The sequence below is a fragment of the Xiphophorus hellerii genome, chromosome 15 (genome assembly GCF_003331165.1).
Source record: "Xiphophorus hellerii strain 12219 chromosome 15, Xiphophorus_hellerii-4.1, whole genome shotgun sequence".
Taxonomy (NCBI): domain Eukaryota; kingdom Metazoa; phylum Chordata; class Actinopteri; order Cyprinodontiformes; family Poeciliidae; genus Xiphophorus; species Xiphophorus hellerii.
The window spans coordinates 1,359,930-1,380,574 of record NC_045686.1 but is presented as its reverse complement, the minus strand read 5'-3'; the positions used below and the strand labels follow the sequence as shown (position 1 = coordinate 1,380,574).

Genomic DNA, 20,645 nt, shown 5'->3' with positions numbered 1-20,645 from the left:
ATGAATGAACGAACATATCGATTGATGAATGAAACAGTTGAGTGAATGAATAAACTAAAGAATGAATAAATGCATTAATGAATAAATTAATAATAGGTGAATTAATGAATTCATAGATGAATGAATATATAGATGAATTGATAAATACATGAAGGAATGAATAGATGAATGATTAAATAAATACATAGACAAATGAATGAATAAGTGAATGAAAAAGTGAATACATAGGTGAATGAATAAATCCATAGATGAATGAATGAATGAATGAATGAATGAATTAATTAATTAATCCATAAATGAATGAATGCACAGATGATAAATACATGAAGAATTGAATAAATATATTAACATATGCATATACCGGTGAATAAATTGATGAATGAATGAATGAATGAATGAATGAATGAATGCTTAGGTTAATAAATGAATAAATGCCTACATGAATGAAAGAATAAACAGAAGAAAAAATATGTGGATGAATAAAAGCACAGATGAAATGATAAATACATGAATGAATAAATAAATGGATGGATGAGATATGCACTAAATGTCCGATTCTTATCCAGCCCTTCAAATTATTTTAATTAAATATTTATAAACTGCAACTTTATAAACTTTTCCGGACTGAGTGGAAACACTGGTACAGGCAGCGCTACCCCAGTATAACCAGTCTAACTGGGGCAGACTGGTTAGAGGATTGCATCAACATAGTTTTCTTCTTAAACTGAAGAGGATGGATTCGTTTAAACAAATAAAAATAATAGAAGAATACAAGAAAAACTTTCACTGTAAATATTTTTTTCATTTTAAGAGAAACAATTAAAAAAAGCAAAGTGCTGAGTAAATAAACACATTAACAAGAACAGAAGAAGAAAACTAGTTTGCTGTTCTGATAGAAGAAGGAAAAACGAGGAAAGCAGAGAGAAAACGATAAAAAATGCTAAATTGAGGAAAGAAAAAGCTCAACATGTAACTAAGACGACACAGTTGCAGACAAATATCTGCATTCTTTGTACAATGTGGTGACAAGTCAACCCCCCAGCTCATTCACACACATTCCTGAGAGGATTTGAAGGCTTCCCAGGAGACTTTGTCCTTCATCCACACAAAATAAAGACTCCTCGTTTCCCTTCCTCACAGTTACAAATCACTTTTTTAACAGTTACTAAAAATATTGTCAAGTTTAGTCAAGAATAAGCCATTTATTCATTTAAACAGTGACAAACTAAGCAACTCTAATCTACATGATAACAGATTTCCAAAATTAGTAAACGCTCACAAAAGGTCCAGGTTTTATTTACTACAGTAATTTATGAAGATCTAGATTAATCCCTGACAACAGTTCTGCACCAACAGAAGAAATTCACATTTTTTAACTTAAATTATTAAAATGTTTTTTAAAAATAGCCTTACAAACATTAAAAATGAATCAACAACAACTAAGAGGTTTTAGAAGTAACAATAACTACAAATTCTAAAAAATCTAAACAACGCTATCTATTCGCATATTGTAATAAAATGGCTGAAACTGTAGCAATTAATCACGATTAATTGATTATTGAAATAATAGTCAAGTAATTTAGTAATCGATTAGTCGCTAATAAGCATATATAGACTTTTTTAAAAAGTCATTTGCTGAAAAAACAAGCCAAAACTGTTCAAAAATACAGATAGATTTTGCATTTAAGACATAAAAAAACATTTGTCTGTAAATATGTTTTACCCTCAAGTGGCACAGTTTTAACTTCAGCCAGTTCAAATTCTGAAAATAAAATCTCATATCAAGCACCTTTCGATATCCAGTTATTAATTGGTTAATCCAAAAAGTAATCAACAAATCAATCCTACACTGTACTGACGTTCAGTCAAGCCGAAGTGATCAAGCGTTCACTAAAGGAAAGCTTTATTATGGATTTTAGAAAATAAAATGTTTATTTTCTAATTAAACATTTTAATAATATTAATGCTAATATCTGAATCATTTCAAATCCTTTTGAAATGATTCAAAAGGATTTGAATCATTTATTTGTATTTTTCTGTATTTCTAATATGTTATAAAATAAGCTCAAGTTGTTAAATGAAAAATTTGCAGAATTTATTAAACATTTTTAAACTGATTAATTGGCAGAATAACCGATTAATTGCTATAGATGGCATCACAAGAGCGACTGTTGATGGTGTTTTTTGCACAGGTTGAATTAGAGAGGTTTTTGTCAATTAATAAACAAAATAAAGCAAAAGAAAACTTACTCTGAAGGTATTTACACTCACAGTAACTTACTGTACAGATATTCTTAAAAACTGGTCGTTTATGGAGTTTTAGAAAGAGATTTTTGTTTTTGCCCTATAAATATGCCATTAAAAAAAAAAAGTATTTTTTTTGCATGAAACTTTTTCTATTTGTCTTAAAGCCAGACAGGATGTGAAAGGATAAGAAAATTTCACTCAAAACAAGATATTATCAGCCGGATTTTCAAACACATGTTGCGCTAGTTTAGCCAACAGAGCTAAAAGTAGCAGATCATTCAGTTTTGGTAAGGTTTTGTTTGGGACATTAGGTGTGTCATTGCAATGCATACAGATTAGAAATAAGTTCTAATGGTTGAAATTTTGAACAGAAAGGAACATAAACACTTTGGAAAGAAAACAACTGCTGTGTCTGAGCATGTTTCTGGTGAGGTTTCCCACTAAATACCAGTGGCTTTGTGCCATCAACAACCGTTAGGCTTCTCCCTGTAACATTATAACTATGTGAAGTCTCCTGACAAGACAGTAAATGTAGCTAAGTTGAACCAAACATTGTTTTTCTCTGCTCAATTACACTGTGGAAATAAAACAGATACATATGAAACACATTTGTAGAATGTGGGATGCCAAAGAGGAGTCAGTGGCTTTGGAAAGCATTTTGGAAAATGAAACCTTCAGCTTCTCCAGTTCTGAGCAGCTGGAACAAGCTGTTCTGATCAGAAAGCAGTTGCAATACAACAGATAAAATACTCAAATTTACTTGTAAATTGTAGAATTTAATCTTCTAAAACAGAGCTGCACATATTATTATTTTAGTTATTCATTAATCAATTATTTTTGATGATTAATTGCATAAAAAATAGGCAGTGTCTAGATTTTTCAAAATGCAAATAAACAATTCTATTCCCTTTTTATATAAAAAAATAAATAATTTATTGCCTAAATGCAATATTCAAGCAATTCCTTCAGTTTGGTCATTTGTAGCAAAAGATGCGTCTGCAGCAAAAAAAAAAAATTATTCCAACATCAACATGTTTAAAGCTCATCCTCTTCTGATTGACTTAAGATCAATAGAATACTAATCTGTTGAATATGTTTTGCTTAACAGAATTTAAACAAAAATAAAAACTATGCCACTTGAGTTTTGTACAGAATATATGCGCAAAGTTTTTATTTTTTATTTGATCTTAGATGCTAGTTGTATATTTCTGTACAGTTTTGGGTCAATTACTCCTCTGAACATGTTGTTCTTGCTGCAAATAGCCTTTTTTAAGTGTGTATACTCTGGTAAACAATTAATCAATAACTAAATTAGTTGACAATTATGTCAACAATTGATTAATCACGATTAATCATTTCAGCCCTACTATCTGGTTTTTAAAGTTTATTCAGCACGGTGAGGAATTATGTAAATTCTTTACAATTCACTAAACAATTACAAAGAATATCAAATGCCTAAAAACAGTGCAGGTAACATCTTTGCAGATCCCACACATACTGGACACAAACAGTTTACTTTTGCCATTAGTGGCCCTCAGACTGAGTTTGTGCAAATTCAAGAATGATACAAATTTATCCTGTCCAGCTCAGGTGGTTAATGCAAATAGAGACTTTTTATATAAATATGAAAATGTTTAAATAAACATAATTTTCTCACAATGTAAAATAAGTCAAGTAGAAAACAATGTATTTTTCAACTATTCAGAGACTTTTACTGAAAAGCTGACTAAGCTTTTATTTAATTTCCTAAAGCATTTTGAAAGAGAGAAACCCAAATCTTGTTCTTATAACCGAGAATAAATTCGTTGCCTTTCTTTTAATCCTTCTTACGTTTTGGATTTATGATGAATAACATCCTTTCCTTATAAAAAACAAACAATAAACTAAAACATTATACAACTAATTGCTTGATTTTAGTTTTCTTTTTATTTAGTTTGGACACCCTAATATAAAACATGTGACTCAAAGAACATGGCTGCTTTTTGAAGGTTACATTGTCGTCCTTTTCAAATTTTAACTTAAGTATCCATTAAAAATATATTTTAGTTGTTTTCTATACAATTTTTCAATTCAAGCTACAAATATCTTCTAACATTTCATAATCCAAAAGTCAATTAAATAGGTGAATGAACATGAGAAACATGCTTCATGATCTCATTCATAATCTTTTCTTACTGGAGTTAAAAATAGGGCAGTGACTTCTCCCAGCAGCTCACCAGTTACCGCACTGGTCTCCCACGATGTGCAAGTTGTTATTTCCATCTTGGTGATAACTACTCCCAGTCTGCCTGTCCATGTCTGTCTGAGGGTGAGTAAAGCTGACATGGGAGAACATTTGGTCTGTGAGATCAGTTTCCTGTTTTAGCTGTGAAGCTTTAAATCACTGAAGATACAATTACTCTCTCACAACTACATCAGAGGAATGGAAACGGCTTGGCGACCATTTTTCCAATCAATACTGGAATCGGATCCTTGGCGAATCTCAAACAGATCTTCACCAGACATAAAGAGCTGCAATTTTCTTACCACATTTTCTGGCATTTAGCAAATAGAAATAATTTTTGAAATTCTAACTAACCTAAAATAAGAAAATTTTGTCTGATATAACATCAGAAAGAAAAAGAATAAGAGTATGAAAATATCTGGTTTCAAATGTTTTCCAAATTTAAGATTTTAATTAGATGCTCGATTTAACTTTATCACTAAACTATGCAGTTTGAATATTAAAAACTTTCAAAGAATTTATACAGAAATCAAGCACTTTCCAAACCTTGAAAGCATTTAATACAAGTACATTTCCAAGGATTTCAAGGACCTGTATGAACCCTCTCTGCAGACTGCATGTGTTGCCTTTCAGAGCTTGTGTAGACGGTGACTCACACCTGCATTGCACAGCGGTGTTTTAACATGGCCGACATTTGCTGATTTTAAAAACACGAGAACAGTTCAACATTGGTTAAATTTTGCACTAAATTTGTGCGTGTGGTCATACCTCTCAGTGTCAGGAGGTCAAACAGGACCAGAGGGAGAGGGGGGTCTTCAATGCAGGACGTCTAGTAGACACAGAGGGAAGAAAAATGTCTTCTTAGCATGTGGATAGTAATGTCAAAGGTCATTCGGGGACACAGACAAACACAGCTGACAGGAAATACACTTCAGATTGTTAGAGCAGAACCTCCTCATCATCATCACTTGGAGTTAAAAAGAATACTTTAAGGGGGTATTAACATTTTGGACATTTAATCTCTGCTGACTTTCTAAAATTCATCTCCCCAACACTGACCCAAAAAAATGTTAGAATTTCTTTTGTGGTTGGTAATAAAATTTGATTGAATCCTCATGTTGGAACAGAATTTACTCCAAATACACTCTGAAAAGACTTTTTATTTCTCTGGAGTCACAGTAAATGTGGGATTATTTACAGCAGGGTTTCTGCAGGTTCTATTAACTCAAATTTAAAACTTTTTAAGACCATTATGAATGAAATTTAAGACTTGCATTGCAACAAATGTACAAAAGATAATCACAAATAAATATATCTCATGGGTTGGCAATAGAAGTGAGCCAATAGCTAGCTAGCTTTATACTTGCTAGGTAGTTAGCAAGGGTAAAGCAAGCTAGCTATCCTATGGGAGCTGGCTAACTACCATAGGGTACCTATGAAAAGTTAGCCTATGGTAACTCCAATACATCTTCTATCAGGCCACAAGGGGGATTTCAAGTTTTAACAAACAAAAATTTATAAAAAATTGTTTGCTAGCATCTAACAATTATGTTCCTGGTTAGGTAGTTAGCCAGCTACCGCAGGATTGCTGGCTAACTACCAGCTAGCCAGCAATCCTGGCTAACTGGATACCATATCCAAAGCTAGTAAGAGTAGGTAGTAACCCTTTCCAATTCATGCTAGGCAGCTAGCAAGGCTAAAGCTAACTACGTAGCTGCGTTTGGGTAGTTAGCTTGCCCTTTGCCAGCTAACTACACTATGCCAGCTAGTCTGCTAGATAGCTAGCTAGCTTGATAGATGGATATCTTTGCCCTTGCTATGTACCAAGGGTATAGCGAGGATATAGCTAAGGTATAGCTAGGATAAAGTATAAAACTACTAATATACAAGATTAGGGAGTCCTGCCACGACAAAATTCAAGACTTGTTATGAACGCATTTAAGTCCCACTTAATTTCATTTAAAGAGTAAGACATTTTAAGGCCTTAATTTGAAATGCATCAAATTAAGACTTTTTAAGGTTGTGTGGATATCCTGTGCAGTCATTAGCTTCAAATAAATAGAAGATTTAGCAAGGAAGGCATGTGCAATTTGCATTGATGGTAAATGCTTTTTTATGTTCAAAACAATAGAAACTGCCAAGTGGTTTTGTTTTACCTACTGAGACGTCGGTAGGAAATAAGAAAAGGAAGTAAATATAGAGCAGTTGCCAAACACCAACAAGAAAAAAAACTTCTCACAGAAACACAAACCCTCCAATACATCTTGTATCAGACAACAATGGGGATTGGAAGTTTGAACAGATGAAAGTGAATAAAAAATGGTTTGCTAGCTTCTAGAAATTATGTTCCTGTCGGCATCCGAACCTCAACAGCCGCAGATGATGATAATGTCGACACTGAACTGAAGTGTAAACATCTCCAGGGGTAAGAGCCATGCTTATTTTTGCTATTTTGTACTGCGTACTGTACATAATTTGAGTGGAGAGTGACACAAATGTACTGTTTTCTCTGAGTTTTTCAGATTTTAAAAGGAAGGACCAGACTTATGTGAAAACTTAACACCCTAAATCTAATAACTCATCGTTCCTCTCTTGCAACAAATACATGAAGCATCTTTTATATCACTTTGGATACATTTTCTAAGCAGAATTGACCCACACAAGAGAATTATCAAGCATTAATGGTGTGTTCAAAGTCACAGTACATCTCAATTGCATTTAAGTCTAGAGCTTTGGCATCACATTCCTGCCAAAAAACCTATAAAGCTTATTAAGCAAGCACAACAGAACATTTAGGGTGTTTTCACACCTGAAAGCCCGGTTCACTTGGTTCAACTGGGGATTAAAATTGTAACATTTGTTACATTTTCAGCTGGTGTGGTTCGCTTTCACACTGCAACATGTCAAACGAACCAAACCCTATGGAAAATCGCTTCCCCTCCTATCCTGTGGGGGCGCTGCTGTAATGTAGCAGTGCTTAGGTGCGAGTTGGGATTTAATTGCAAACAGTTTTTTGTGTTTTCTCAAGTTATATCTGTCTAATATTAAAATATATTTGCTGATCCGAAGTAGTAATCCGACTAAAAAGCAAAAATAAAGGTAATCTATAAGCGGTCAAATACTTTTTCATCAAAAACTCCAAAAGTCCCAAAAGTTAAGTTGTGCAAATTATTTTTACTATGTTAACTTCAACTCATTAAACTATTTAAAAACAACAGCAGTCATGAAGCCCTGTGTACTGTACAGCTACAATCAAGCAACAACAATGAACTGATTGAACTCTTTTCAGAACTGCTTTAATTGTCATAATTCAATATTTTAAGTACGCCCAAGAGCTCCAGCTGTGAGTTACACAACTAAAATAAATGATTGTGAATGTGTTTGTTTTCCTGCCTAGGGCTCTTTAAATGCACAGTTTACATTTTAAAATTTGTTCTTTTTACAAATTTTAAAATGTAAAAAGAACATTTTGATACACCAGAATCAAATAAATCAAATAAAAGCATCATTTATTGTGTATCAAATAAAAGCAAATATTCAACAATAAAAGCATATAATAGTGGCATATATATATAAAAACATATTTAAAACAGTGAGCATCATATCAGAGGAGACCACCCAACCAGTGCACCTGTTTAATAACAGCCACCACACACACTCTCCCCAGTGGTTGTATATGCAAACCTGCACACCTGCACAAGACAAATGGACCTGAAAACAAACACAAACTATACTTACCAAAGGTTTTCTCTCTGTTTTTGCTAACAAGTAGAGCAGCTGTTAAATCCCAGCTACTCTCAAGCTAAAAACAAACACACTACAGCTTTGACTGCAAGCAAAAAAAAAACCAAAAACCCAGCAAAACTGGACTTACCGTGTTCAGAAACAGCTTAAAACTTAATTTGTCGAAGTAAAGAAGCAGCAATAAGGCAGGGAAAAGGGCGTCTATCAGACGAAGGGGAACTAAAGAGGGGTAAGAGGGTGTTTACTATACACAACTTGAAGACCACATGACCAAATTACCCCTCGCAGCTGTCCATCGTTGTCTCTGCACTGACAGGACCCCGAGCACTGAGCGAGTGTGTTTTAAATTTACATTACTCTGTGCAGCAACTGTAGACGACAGCATTTCTAAAGCACCTCTGAGCACCATTTACCCTCCGAACAACCGCAAAGACCTCTGGAAAGCTTGCAACAATTTTCTACATTAACGTTTAAAAAGGTTACGATTTCAGGAAATGGGGAAGAGGTGCTGACTGAATCAATGGTGGTTTTACTACAGGGTGCTGGGAGACAAGAGTTAAAAAGGGCCTGTTATGCTGACTTCACTTTTAGCATGTTTTTGTACTTCCATTTGGGTCTCTACAGCTTCTAAATCAGGTCAACACTTAAAAAACCCCCAAAAACAATAAAAACATGCTGTTTTGTTGCCAATAAGTTCATATTTTTTAGTGTCTGGAAAATGAGCGGTTCAAAAACCTTCCAAATGCAATGCCACAAATCAGCAGGCAGCAACCGTTACCAAACAACCCCAGCCCGGCCCAGCCCGTCACCTAGCAACCCAAGACGAGCTCCAACACGTTTGGTCAGCTGGCTTATTTTGCATAATAGAAAAATTATTATGCAAAAGTCAGATTTTACATATTTTTATACTTCCAGTTGCGTTTCAACAGCCCAAGCACTTTAAAAAACAACAACCCAGGTATTTTTAGGCAATAAGTTAATGCTTTTTGGTATCTGGAAAACAAACCGCTGAGCCAATCAACAAACACTGTGCTGTTACCTAGCAACCCAAGCCGAACTCCAGCATATCTGGCCAGCTGGTCTCGCTGCTGTATGTGCTGTACAATGGCTGCTGGAAAGGACAAGTGTTTTCTTGCTGACTTATTATCCAGAAACCACTCGTTGCATTCTTGTTGGTTGTGCAGGCGGCTGTACTAATGCTTTTCAAAGATATACAGCTGTATAATTGCACATGTCTTTGCAGCCATTTTAACGTGCGAGTGTGAACATTGAGTTGGGGGGGCATCCCAACTCAATGTTGGGATCCTAATGAGCTGCAGCAGCTCATTATGATTTAAAGTGACAAGAGCCCTAAAACATTTCATTCAGAAAGGTGCTCAAAACCAGACCAGACTAAAATCTCATCATGTAAGAATGATTTTACACAAAAAATGTAATGAACATGTTCTGTATCCTAACCGGTTCAAGGACACATAATGTCACATTTAAGACAAATAGAAAAGGTTTGAGGTTCATCTTTTGGAATTAATATGAGTTTGCTTTAGGGGAGCACATTTAATTTGCAAAAACACTGGAAAACACATTAATGGTGGATTATTAAAATTATTGGCCAATCATCAACATTTTAAAAATATTCAAATAAGTTTCCATTAATTTCAATAAATTCCTGTAAATTCTCCATTAATTTTTGTTATTTCCAAATTAAGGTTCCTACTTTCTTAAATCCTGGATTATTGCAACTCTATTAACATTTATTTATTTACTGAAAGCAGAGGTTATTTTTTGGGGTTAGTAACATGTTGCCAATACAAAAAAACAGAATAAAGAAAAGAAAAATACTTTAAAAAAAAACAAAACAGAAAATTTTATTAATTAAAATAATTTACTTTTTGGATAGTCCTATTTATTATCAAACTGGAATAGCTTTAGAAAATCCAAATATTAAAATAAATAAATGAATTATTGTGAAAAGGTAATTATTGAAGGCTTCAACAACATTTAACTGATTTTTTAATTTAATTTTTTACTTTTTTTATTTTTTTACAGCTGAGAGAAGGTTTTCACATTTGCTTACCAATTTCTGGCAAACATTATGTAGCAGATAATTTAATAGCTCTAAAAAGACTGAATATACAGAGAGACAGTTCCACCAAAAAAACTCATTGAGGATCAAATTAACAAATTTCATCATGGTAATCTAATGTGGATTTGGATTTGGCTAAAACAAACGGTTATCTTGATGAACAACTCCAAGATGATGATGGTTCAAACACAATCTCCACATCACAAAAGGTTTATTATTATCAAATTATATTATGTTTACTGAGTTTAATCTGACATTAAGACCAGTTTAAGCTGACTGGGAGCCTTTCATAGATCATATTTCATTGTCTCACTTGTACCAGAACCAACTTGCCCCACCAACACAGGCCTTCGCATTGTTTGCCATTTTGAGCTAGGACATTCAATGCTACATTTAATTATAGCATGCATATCCTATTATTAGGCTCTGCGTTTGTACATTTACATTTTCAGATATCTAAATTGACAAAGCAACTTTTAAATTTATTTACAGGAACAATAATCGCAAGGATGCACACAAAGAAACTCTGCAGGATAAGATGTAACAGAAACTGTGGTGAATTAAAGAAACCGGAAGGAAGCATAAGCGCGAGAAACAGGATGAGCATGCAAGAGACAAAAGATAGGAAGTGAAAGTTGTGTCTTGTGTTGCATAGAAAACTGCAGTGCATTTTTTATTTTGGCACAGCATGTACAAATTCACTTGACTTTTTGTGCAAACATACCGCAGTGTCAATGACCTCAGAATCACCTGGACAGGAATTCAAACAAGCTGTTATGCAAATATTCTCCCAAGCATCGGTGAATGAACAAGGAACAAGTCATTCTTCTCTACGTCGCGGCAATACTGCGAGCTACGTTGTGTATTAACTCAGATCCGCTCGTGTTAAACAGCAATTGGTTGAAGAGCTCTGTGAACTTTACAGCAATTACTCCTACATACAAAACGAAGAACGCTTTAATTTCACTATAATCTGATTCCTGGGGAATTATATAAACCAGACTAATCATAGGTTTCATCCTCTCTGCTATTATCTCCCCACCCACAGCGAAGATAGTCGCACAGTTCAGCCGTGCAGTAAACCAACAACAAGTCTTTCCATATGGGTTTAAAGAAAAGGTTATAAGGAAAAAGCTTTTGAAAAGACATACCAGATTCTTTTGCAGATCTACCCGCTTATTAGGTGAAGGGTGGTGGATGCTAGAAAAAATGGCAGATGGCTAATTCTTGTTTGCCTTTTCATTTCTCCCTGTTTTAAGTGTAAACATACCTTCCCTCGCCTGAAGCACAAAATATGTCCCCAGTAGGCAAAAAAGGTCCCAATTTTATCAGTTCTTGTAAACTAATCTGTGCTTTCCATTGTTATAACTTGGTGAAAGCTGTTATTCTGCTTAATAGTTGATGCTTTTTTAAATCAGAACATTTACATTTTTATTTAAATTTTCAAGCACTTTTTTTTTTTTACCACCCACCACAAATCTCCAATTTCCAGTTCATAAAAAGGCTGCCTTCACGTTTTTGTAATCATAATTGTTTTACAGGTAGATCAAAACTAAAAGGAAAAAATACAAACAATAAGCAAATTACAAGGCTAATGTGATAAGCAATGAAGTCGGAGTGAAACAGCCAAATTTTAAATTAACCTTTTGTATCCTTTTAAATCTTTTTGCTTTCTTCCTTTATAATTTGCCCCGACTGAGTTTACTTTTGGCTCTTATGTAAATTAATAAAATAAGAAAATGAATGAATAAATCTATTGGAACAATGTATTTATAGCATCTGCATTCACTGACCACTGGTCTTGATTTCAGTTGCAGATTATATATAGTAAAGTCCAAAGTTTGTGTTAACATGAGAATTAATCTATTCTACCTATGTTGACTAAAATATCCTAAGGAATAAATTTAGTTTTTAAGGTCACAATCTAATTCCATAAAGTGTACCTACAAAAGTGTTTTCATATTTTCACAATTCTCCTGTTTATTTATTTGATTCCTGAAGAGGTGGTTGCTTTTTGACCCTCGACACCTACTTTGGGCACAGCTACTGTAAATGCTTCTGTTCAGAAAAAAAGGCTAACACTTATACACATAAATTGGTAAGCCGAATTTAATATTGAACACTGATGACTTTAATAACCCTTAAAGTTGAGGCCCGGAGTTAGCATGTTTTGAAGAAAAGGTAGGAAAACGAGCAATTACCAGATTTTTGAATGGAGTAATGTTCCTCCCACCGATGAGGAACTGAACACCAATTGCCGTTTTGATTTGAAAAGTGGGCATGTCTTAGTCATGGCAGGGAAAGACAGCCCTTTCTATTAAAAAAAATCTCATCTAACGGTTTTTAAGTGTCCATCATCGCTTCCAACAACAACAATCATTATAAAATATAAATGATCCTGAATTTCTCTTAAGTTCTGCCAACTTTCGGGGCAGCTTTGTGACATATGAGCGGCCATATTGCAGGAAAGTTTAACTCCCTGTTCACCTTGTTCCCCCGAATGAATGCGCTTTTAGGAGCCTCTCACTCCTAAACTTTTGTACTTTTTAGCATTTATAAAGAAACCTTTCACGTAACTAAAACGTCCAGTTGAATTTCTAAACCACGTTGTGTGTTTTCAGTATGCTACATAAGACGAGATTTACTCACCGGGACTATTTTCGGCAGGTATTCCGTCCAAATACATCAACACAGAAACCCGTGTGACACCGACTTCAAGTTTCTTCACTCCCCCTTCGCTTTTTTGTGACCTCCACCTGAGTTAGGATGTTATCTTTCACCAGTCCCGTTATTTATTTCCGGAAAGAGCCATGTTTGTCACCCTGCACACCCGCCCGCAGCAGCTACTTCACCGGTTGCTGCTGCTGCTGCTGCGATGAAGTGAACTATTTTTGAAAGAAAGTCACTCCTCTCTGGTTCGTCCTGCTTCCTCCCCCTTTTTTTACACGACTCATTCGCTCAAAACCAACCCACACGGCTAAAATTACAAGTGCCAGTTTCATTTGGGGAAAAAAGATAAACGTATTATGTCTGTTTTTACTTCAAATCAAGAAGATGAACTAAATGCAGGGCCGGTCCAAAGTTTTCTGGGGCCCCAAGCTGAATTTGTTTGCAGGACCCAAAATTGGTTGTAAAAAATTCGTACACCTCATTAAATATAAAGAAAATGTCACATGTTGATGTTGGATCTCGTTTATATTGTATCGGGGAAAGAAAGTTATATAATTGCAGTTAAACAATAAAAATTAAAAAAATTTCTTCAATAAAGTGGAACCCCACTTATATTTTTCTGTATAAGTTTTATTTTAAAAATATTATATTTGTTAAAAGAGTTAGCTTTGACATGAAAGTATATTATGAGACAGATAATCTGTGAAAAGATCGAGATCCTCCACCTCCTCCCTGAGCTACTATTGCAGTCTGAAGAAATGCACCTGCCAACCAAAGCAATCAGAGGCAGGAGGAGGGCCTCAGCACTATCAGTCATGCTCATGTACTTGCTACTAAATCTGCTAATAGTGGAGAAACAACTTACAATTACAGGAAAGCTGTTTATTCACTTTCACCAGTGGCTATGCTACTAGCCATCGCATTCACAACAGGCTTTGCTGGTGGGGAAAAGAGAGCAGAGAGCAAGGTGGCAATTTTTTAAGCAAATTATCTATTTTGTGCTATACTGTCACAACATAGTGACAGTTTTGACAAATGTGTAAAAAAAATTTAAATAAAAGTTACATACTGCAACTTTACATGTAAAGTTCTTTATTAAGAAATTGTCACATGTTGATTTTGATTTTTATATTTATCTGGAAAAAAAGTTACATAAACAACAAAAATTTACATATTTTTTTATAGTGTACACCCACCTATATGTTTTCTGTGGAACTATTTGAGAAATACAAGATCATTTCTAAATTACAGAAAGAAAATATAGCTTGAGAAGCAGAAATACCTAGAGGCAATGCTACTTGACCTGCGATCAAAGGGTGTTTGCAAAGCAGCTAATGCAGGAGCGCTATCATTTTCTGCCCATCCCCTCGCAGTTCCTCTAGACTAGTGGCAGCAGCAATTAGCAAAAACCTGGTGGAACTCATAAACTTCTAGAAACTACTTCACATAATGAGCAGAATTGTTGGGATGACATATTGAAGGCAGAGTGTTGGAAAGAGCAGAAGCGTCTTAAAGAGACAGAAGCCAAATTCAAAAAGTCAAATTGTGAAGTCAAATTTCTTTTAAGTTATGTTTCATATCATAACACATTTTAGTAACAGCTGAAATTCTTTGGTTGAGCCAGAAAAGTGATTTATATTAGAAAAACAGAGACTTCAATGGTTTTCCTAAATGTTTCATACTGCTTTGTAATAGTTAACAAGAGGGGCAACAATTAATTTCCTAAATTGGCAATAAAATAAACTGCGGCGGCGATTGTGTTTTTTCCCCAGAGTTATCATTTGCTCTAGCAGACATGTCTGAAGTACCTCCACAGACTCCGTAGAGGGACGGAAAGACCAACATTTAATTTGTTGCACTTATAAAACATAATCACCCATTTGTTAAGATTTCTTTGCAAACAGTTAAAGTGGTGCAATATTGTTAAATTACAGCAGCAGCATTAAATTATTACCATGAAACATGGCCGCAGGCAGAAAAGTCATGCAGCATTTATCAGGTTTTTTCTTTCTCTCTCTGTTTGTTTCCTGGAAGTTGTGAAATTTAGCATGTCGGTGGTAAAAAAAACTTTTAAAAAACTCACAAAAACATACTCTTAAACATTCAGAAGGAAATATATTTAGTCCCAATTACCTGGATACTTTTGTACTTACAATAGAAAGTTAATAAAGGCTATTTCACTGGCTGCCTTTAACATTAATTGGTTAGGTAATCCCTGACTGATTTATTTATTTTCCTGTAAATTATTTGCCAACTATTTTGGAAAAGCCTAGTGTATTTCCTACATTTCTAATAACTGAACATGGATCAGAAAATTACGTAATATATGTGACAATCCTGGGGTTTCATTTCCGTTTGTGCTGTGACCACTTCTTTGTTATTTATGTCTGTGTTCCTCATTATTGCTGAATTCAAAGGTCTAAAGCTCATTTTCATCTTGGGTTACATCAAGACCTTGAACATGTGTACACTTCAAAAACATAATATCTTACTTAAGTATTTTTTTTTAGTTTCTAGCGCAAATATCTTAGTAAACTTGAAATAAGGCAAAACTAGGGTAACTTACCGTTGATTTTTCAGCAAGAAATAGGAGCTTGTTTTAATATAACATGACAAAAATGTCTTGTTATAAAATAATCTAGTGGTGGAACAAATACTTTTTCACCAATATTAAGGAAATACTGATTTAAAACAGCTCCTATGTATATATATGCTATATATACGTATATGCTCCTAAGCCTCCTGCCTGAGGGGAGCGGCTGGAACAGTCTGTGTGCAGGATGGGTGGAGTCCTTCATGATGAGGAGCACCCTCCTCCTGCATCGTGCTGTGTAGAGGTTCAAGGTGGAAGAAAGGCTGCTCCCCACAGTCCTCTGTGCAGAGCCGTCCTCTCAGCAGCAGTGCAGCTCCCGTGCCACATGGTGATGCAGGTGCAGAGAATGCTCTCCACCACACGGCGACAGAAGCTCCTCGGGACTGAGGTCCCAAGTCCAGTTCTCCCCAGCTTCCTGAGGAAGTAGAGACGCTGGTGGGCCTTCCTGACCAGATGCAAGGTGTTGGCACTCCAGGTGAGCTCACTGGATTTCTGCACAGCCAGATACCTGTAGCTGGAGACCACCTCCACAGCTGCTCTTCCGATGTACAGGGGATGAAGAGGATCCTTGTCCTTTTTGAAATTCCCTTTGTCTTCCTCACGTTGGTGCAGAGGTTATTTTCTCTGCACCACTGCACCAGGTGTTCCACCTCCTCTCTGTAATTGGACTCCTCAATGTTTGTAATGTGTCCCTGCATGCATGTTATTCATCAGGGAATAAAATTGAGCTTCCCTTTTAGTTAATATAAACTATTCTCTTTTTCTCCACTACATATTTCCTCTTTAAACATTTCGATACCAAACAGTTTGATTTAGAGTCATATCATCTGGTCTTAAAAACAGATAGGACATGATGCACTATCAAAAATTTATTTTACGCAACTAAGACTTTCGCAAACAATTGTGCAATGCAGCATGTCACCCTAACCCTGACAGTGCAAACCAGCAGAGAGCTGTAAACATGCAAAGGTACTTCCCTGCCTCTTGTAAACCTGGACACTGAAAAAGGGGGAAATCCTGCTCAACAGGAACTCTGACGTAAACAATCACAAATAAAAAGCCTGCCCACTGGAGGCTCTGCATCAAACACAGAGCACCACTTTGATGAGGTTATTTTTAAGTCTGGGAGAAGAAGAAGCAGTATGATGATGTGGACACTTGGTCTTCAGCTGGTTGTGGTTGGTGTTTTCCTACAGGTATGGACATCTGTACTGAAGAATTTAAGTTTCATAGATCTTGCATTTTCTTTAGTATGTTTAAAATCTTTATGATAAAGTATACTGTCTTTCATGTTCCTCATATATTAATCTGTGTCTTTTCTTCTTACACAATTTTTAAAGTGGATTAAGAATGAGTTAGAACTATTAACGGGGATCTATTACGCAAAATTCACATTTTGCACATTTTTATACTTTAATTTGGATCTCAACTGCTTCTAAAAACAGTGCAAACACTTTTAAAAAAACAACCAGGCATTGACCTATTGTCATTTTTTGGAAATAAGTTACATTTTTGGGGGTTCTGGAAAACGAGTCGCTGAGCCAATCAATGGACTCTGCCGTTACCTAGCAACCAAACTGAACTCCAGCACATTTTATCAGCTGGTTTTACAAATGTATTCATTCTACAATGGCTGCTGGAAAAGACACGTGTTTTGTTGTTGGCTTACCATCCAGAAACCACTTGATGCATTCTCGTTGATTATACAGGAGGTTCTACTTCTTGCATAACTGTGCATCTGTTTGCAGCCATTTTCACGTGTGAGTGTGAACATTGAGAAGGACGTTGTGGCCAGTAGTGGCTTATTGGAATTTAGAGTGACAACACAACTCATTGTGAAAGAAGCTCAAAATGGGCAGAACTCATTATGGAAGAATAATTTTGTCCAAAAAACTGTCATGAACATGTTTTGTATCCTAACTTCTTCAAGGAAGCCTAATAGGTCACCTTTGAGATACATATATATATATATATCTTAATAGTACCAGAGATTCACAATGTAATTTGTTTTCTGAATATTTACTTGCAGATGCCAGGTTGCTTCCCATCATGCCTCATTAAAGGCTCGGTTGCCCTCTGTGGGTTTAAAAACCTCCACTCGGTTCCTCCTCTTCCACCTCACATCACCCACTTGTTCCTGGAGAACAATCGGATCGGTGAAATCAACGCCACCTCAATGTCCGGCTTGGAGAACCTGCAGGAACTGGACCTTGGGAACCAGAAAGTGCCGCTTGTCATCCGGAGCAATGCCTTCCTCAAGCAGAGTCGCCTTCGGAGGCTGGTGCTCGGGTTAAACCCTCGTCTTCAACTGGAACCGCTGGCCTTTGCTGGTTTGTCCAATCTCCAGAAGCTCCAGTTGGATTACTGTTCGCTAAACGATTCCATTCTGACAGGAAATTATCTAGCACCACTGTCATCTTTGCAGACTCTAAATCTCTACGGGAACCATATTAAGAGACTAAGTGTCTACCTGAGGAACATGTTGAATAAGAGTTTCGACTGGCAGAAATGTGGGAATCCGTTCAGTGGAGTATCTTTCCAGACTCTCGATTTGTCCTACAGTGGACTCAGCGTGGATAAATTAAGTCTATTTTTCAGAGCCATTAGTGGAACAAACATATCCCAACTTAAAGTCTCTGGACACATAGGAAAAGGATTCTCTTTCGATAATCTCCCAGATCCAGACCTTGACTTTTTTGAAGGCTTGAAAAACAGCTCAGTCCGCTTTCTGGATTTGTCCAAGAACAGAATATTTTCATTGCGTCAGAGAGTTTTCACTCCACTCACAGAAGTCAATAGTATTGATCTTTCTCAAAACAAAGTGAATCAGATACACAGAATGGCCTTTGAAGGCCTTCAGGGTAATTTAAAAATGCTCAACTTGTCACACAATCTGCTTGGGGAAATCTTTTCTCACACCTTTGCCTCTCTGACTAATCTGGAAATTTTAGATTTATCTCACAATCACATCGGCGTTTTGGGTTACGGCTCATTTAGCGAACTTCCAAACCTGAGATTCCTAAATTTAACAGATAATTCCTTGCAGGAATTAGGTTTTACTGCAGCTTTACCAAATTTAGAAAACCTTAATCTGAACAGCAATAAGCTGACATCCTCATCGGTGAACACCATCACTCGGTTTGCCCATAACGTTTCCTCTCTAAGCATTCAGAACAACAGAATAACGCAGATTTATTCATTTCTGGATCAGATGAAATGCCTCAAACTGCTTCTTTATGGGGGCAACACAATTAAGTGGTGCATCCTCAGCAGGCGCGTCGCTCCATTTAACGTTAAAGTTCTGGATCTGCACAGCAGCTCTTTGCAGTCTATCTGGAGTCAGGGCAAATGCCTAGATCTGTTCGACAAATTTCAAAATGTGACCAGTCTCAACTTGAGCTCCAACGGTCTGCGATCTCTTCCTCAAGGCATCTTTAAGGGCCTTGCCTCAGTTGTAACGATGGACCTCTCATCCAACACCCTCACATATCTCCAATCTGATGTTCTACCTAAAAGTCTGAAATCCCTCTATCTCTCCGACAACTTTATTGCCTCCCCAGATCCAATCGCTTTCAGCTCCCTCAGCTTCCTAGACCTGTCCAAGAACAGATTTTACTGCAATAATGATCTGCAGAGCTTCTTGATGTGGATGAAACAGACAAACATAACGTTTTTGAGCCCAATAGAGGAGTTCAGGTGTGAATTTCCGGCTGGTTTCTATAACATACCGCTGTTAGATTACAATGGTCAGCTGGCATTGAGAGCTACCAAAAAGATAATGAATGAATTAATCCAAAATCGACATATTTAACGATTATTTCATTTTCTTAAAAATTAGTTTTCTCTTTTATGAAGAGGGACGACTGTTTTTCCATAACATAAAGGGAAAAAATTAATCAAATGCTGAATTAAAAAAACAACAAATTACATTTTAACATTAATTTGTGTCAGCTGTATTAAATATTGTCTGAATAAACAGAAAAGTGTGGGTCTCACGTTATTATTCTTCAAATGTAACAAACAGGAACCTCTTAGGTTGCTGAATAGAAAAATAAAAGTTGAAAAGAATAAAATGTGAAACACTTAATGACCCATGAACAGATACATTTATACAAAAGTACTGACTATAGTTGCTTTTGAAGGACGGTTAAAAATTCGCTCCATCAGTCATCAAAATCAACCTTGTTTATTGTATGTTTTTTCTCTATCATGTAACAATTTTTCATTTCATCACAACCTCACCTTTTGTACAGTAGCTTGTTCAGTGTTTATATTTCAAAACAGAACCGCATAAAGTGCATTTTTCTTCCAACACCGAACTCTGTTTCAACTCTTCCTCTTTTCCTTTCTGCTGTCACTCCGCCATCTTTGTTTTTGTATCAATGCCGCTGGTATCAAGGATGACCAGCAGCGCCCTCTGCAAGATGGAGGACAAACTGCAACACCAAAAGAGGGTCTTCTTTTGGTCTTCTTTTCGCTTTCCAAGCGAACGTTAATAGTTAAACGATTGGAACAGATTTGAATCCAATAAATTATTATTCAACAATTAATCGTAAGTTGATTAATTAAACATGATCCCTAAGTCCAGGAGGATGATGTTTAATTATTTATTTTCTGGGGTCCGTGTGCAACCTTTACAACCCAAAAAGCCCTTTTCAGCCTCATATATTTAATCTTTTGTGAAAAGGCGGCTTAAGGATTTTAAAAACATCCCCAATTTATTTCTGTTCTTAGGTTTTAAAACAAAGAAAAACATAAACATTTACAGAAAGAATATTGATACATTTTTCTATATAGTATTTTGCTATTTCATATATAAAACTGCTCTTCTTTAAACACTGCTTTCTCTAATTTTCCAGCTGCACTGCTGCAAACAGGCGTTCACTTTAGAGAATTGTAAAATCTGCTCTGCAGACTGTTGGATATCTACATTACTCCCCGGATGCTCCTCAAAAGTAAAAACATGTTGAAGGAATACTCTCACCCCCTTTTACTGTGCAAAAATGTATTTTACATACAATACTTAACTTCTCTGGTTTCCCCCCACACTTCTGCTATGCTAATCTGAATCATGTAAGGGCCGC

The 20,645-nt window shown here is 35.8% G+C and overlaps 2 protein-coding genes across 7 annotated transcripts in view; one reads left to right on the top strand and one right to left on the bottom strand.

The window, feature by feature from the left end:
* Positions 1 to 13,185, bottom strand: part of LOC116734201 (dystrobrevin beta-like) — a 35,370-nt gene extending 22,185 nt beyond the window's left edge. For 3 of the 6 annotated variants that reach the window (XM_032585431.1, XM_032585436.1, XM_032585437.1), the window contains exons 1-2: positions 12,948 to 13,185; positions 5,240 to 5,300 (exon numbers count right to left, since the gene is read on the bottom strand). The gene's annotated coding sequence lies outside the window, so the exon portion shown is untranslated. Of the gene's footprint in view, positions 1 to 4,422; positions 4,566 to 5,239; positions 5,301 to 8,345; positions 8,473 to 12,947 lie in introns of those variants that run through there. The other 3 variants (XM_032585434.1, XM_032585435.1, XM_032585432.1) reach the window with 3 other exon arrangements.
* A 3,394-nt stretch (positions 13,186 to 16,579) lies between these two features.
* On the top strand, positions 16,580 to 19,447 carry LOC116734202 (toll-like receptor 5). Its single transcript, XM_032585438.1, has 2 exons — positions 16,580 to 16,757; positions 17,591 to 19,447. Exons 1-2 carry the CDS (start codon positions 16,704 to 16,706, stop codon positions 19,370 to 19,372), a joined length of 1,836 nt encoding a protein of 611 aa, XP_032441329.1. The 5' UTR covers positions 16,580 to 16,703; the 3' UTR covers positions 19,373 to 19,447.
* The last annotated feature ends 1,198 nt before the right edge of the window (positions 19,448 to 20,645 follow it).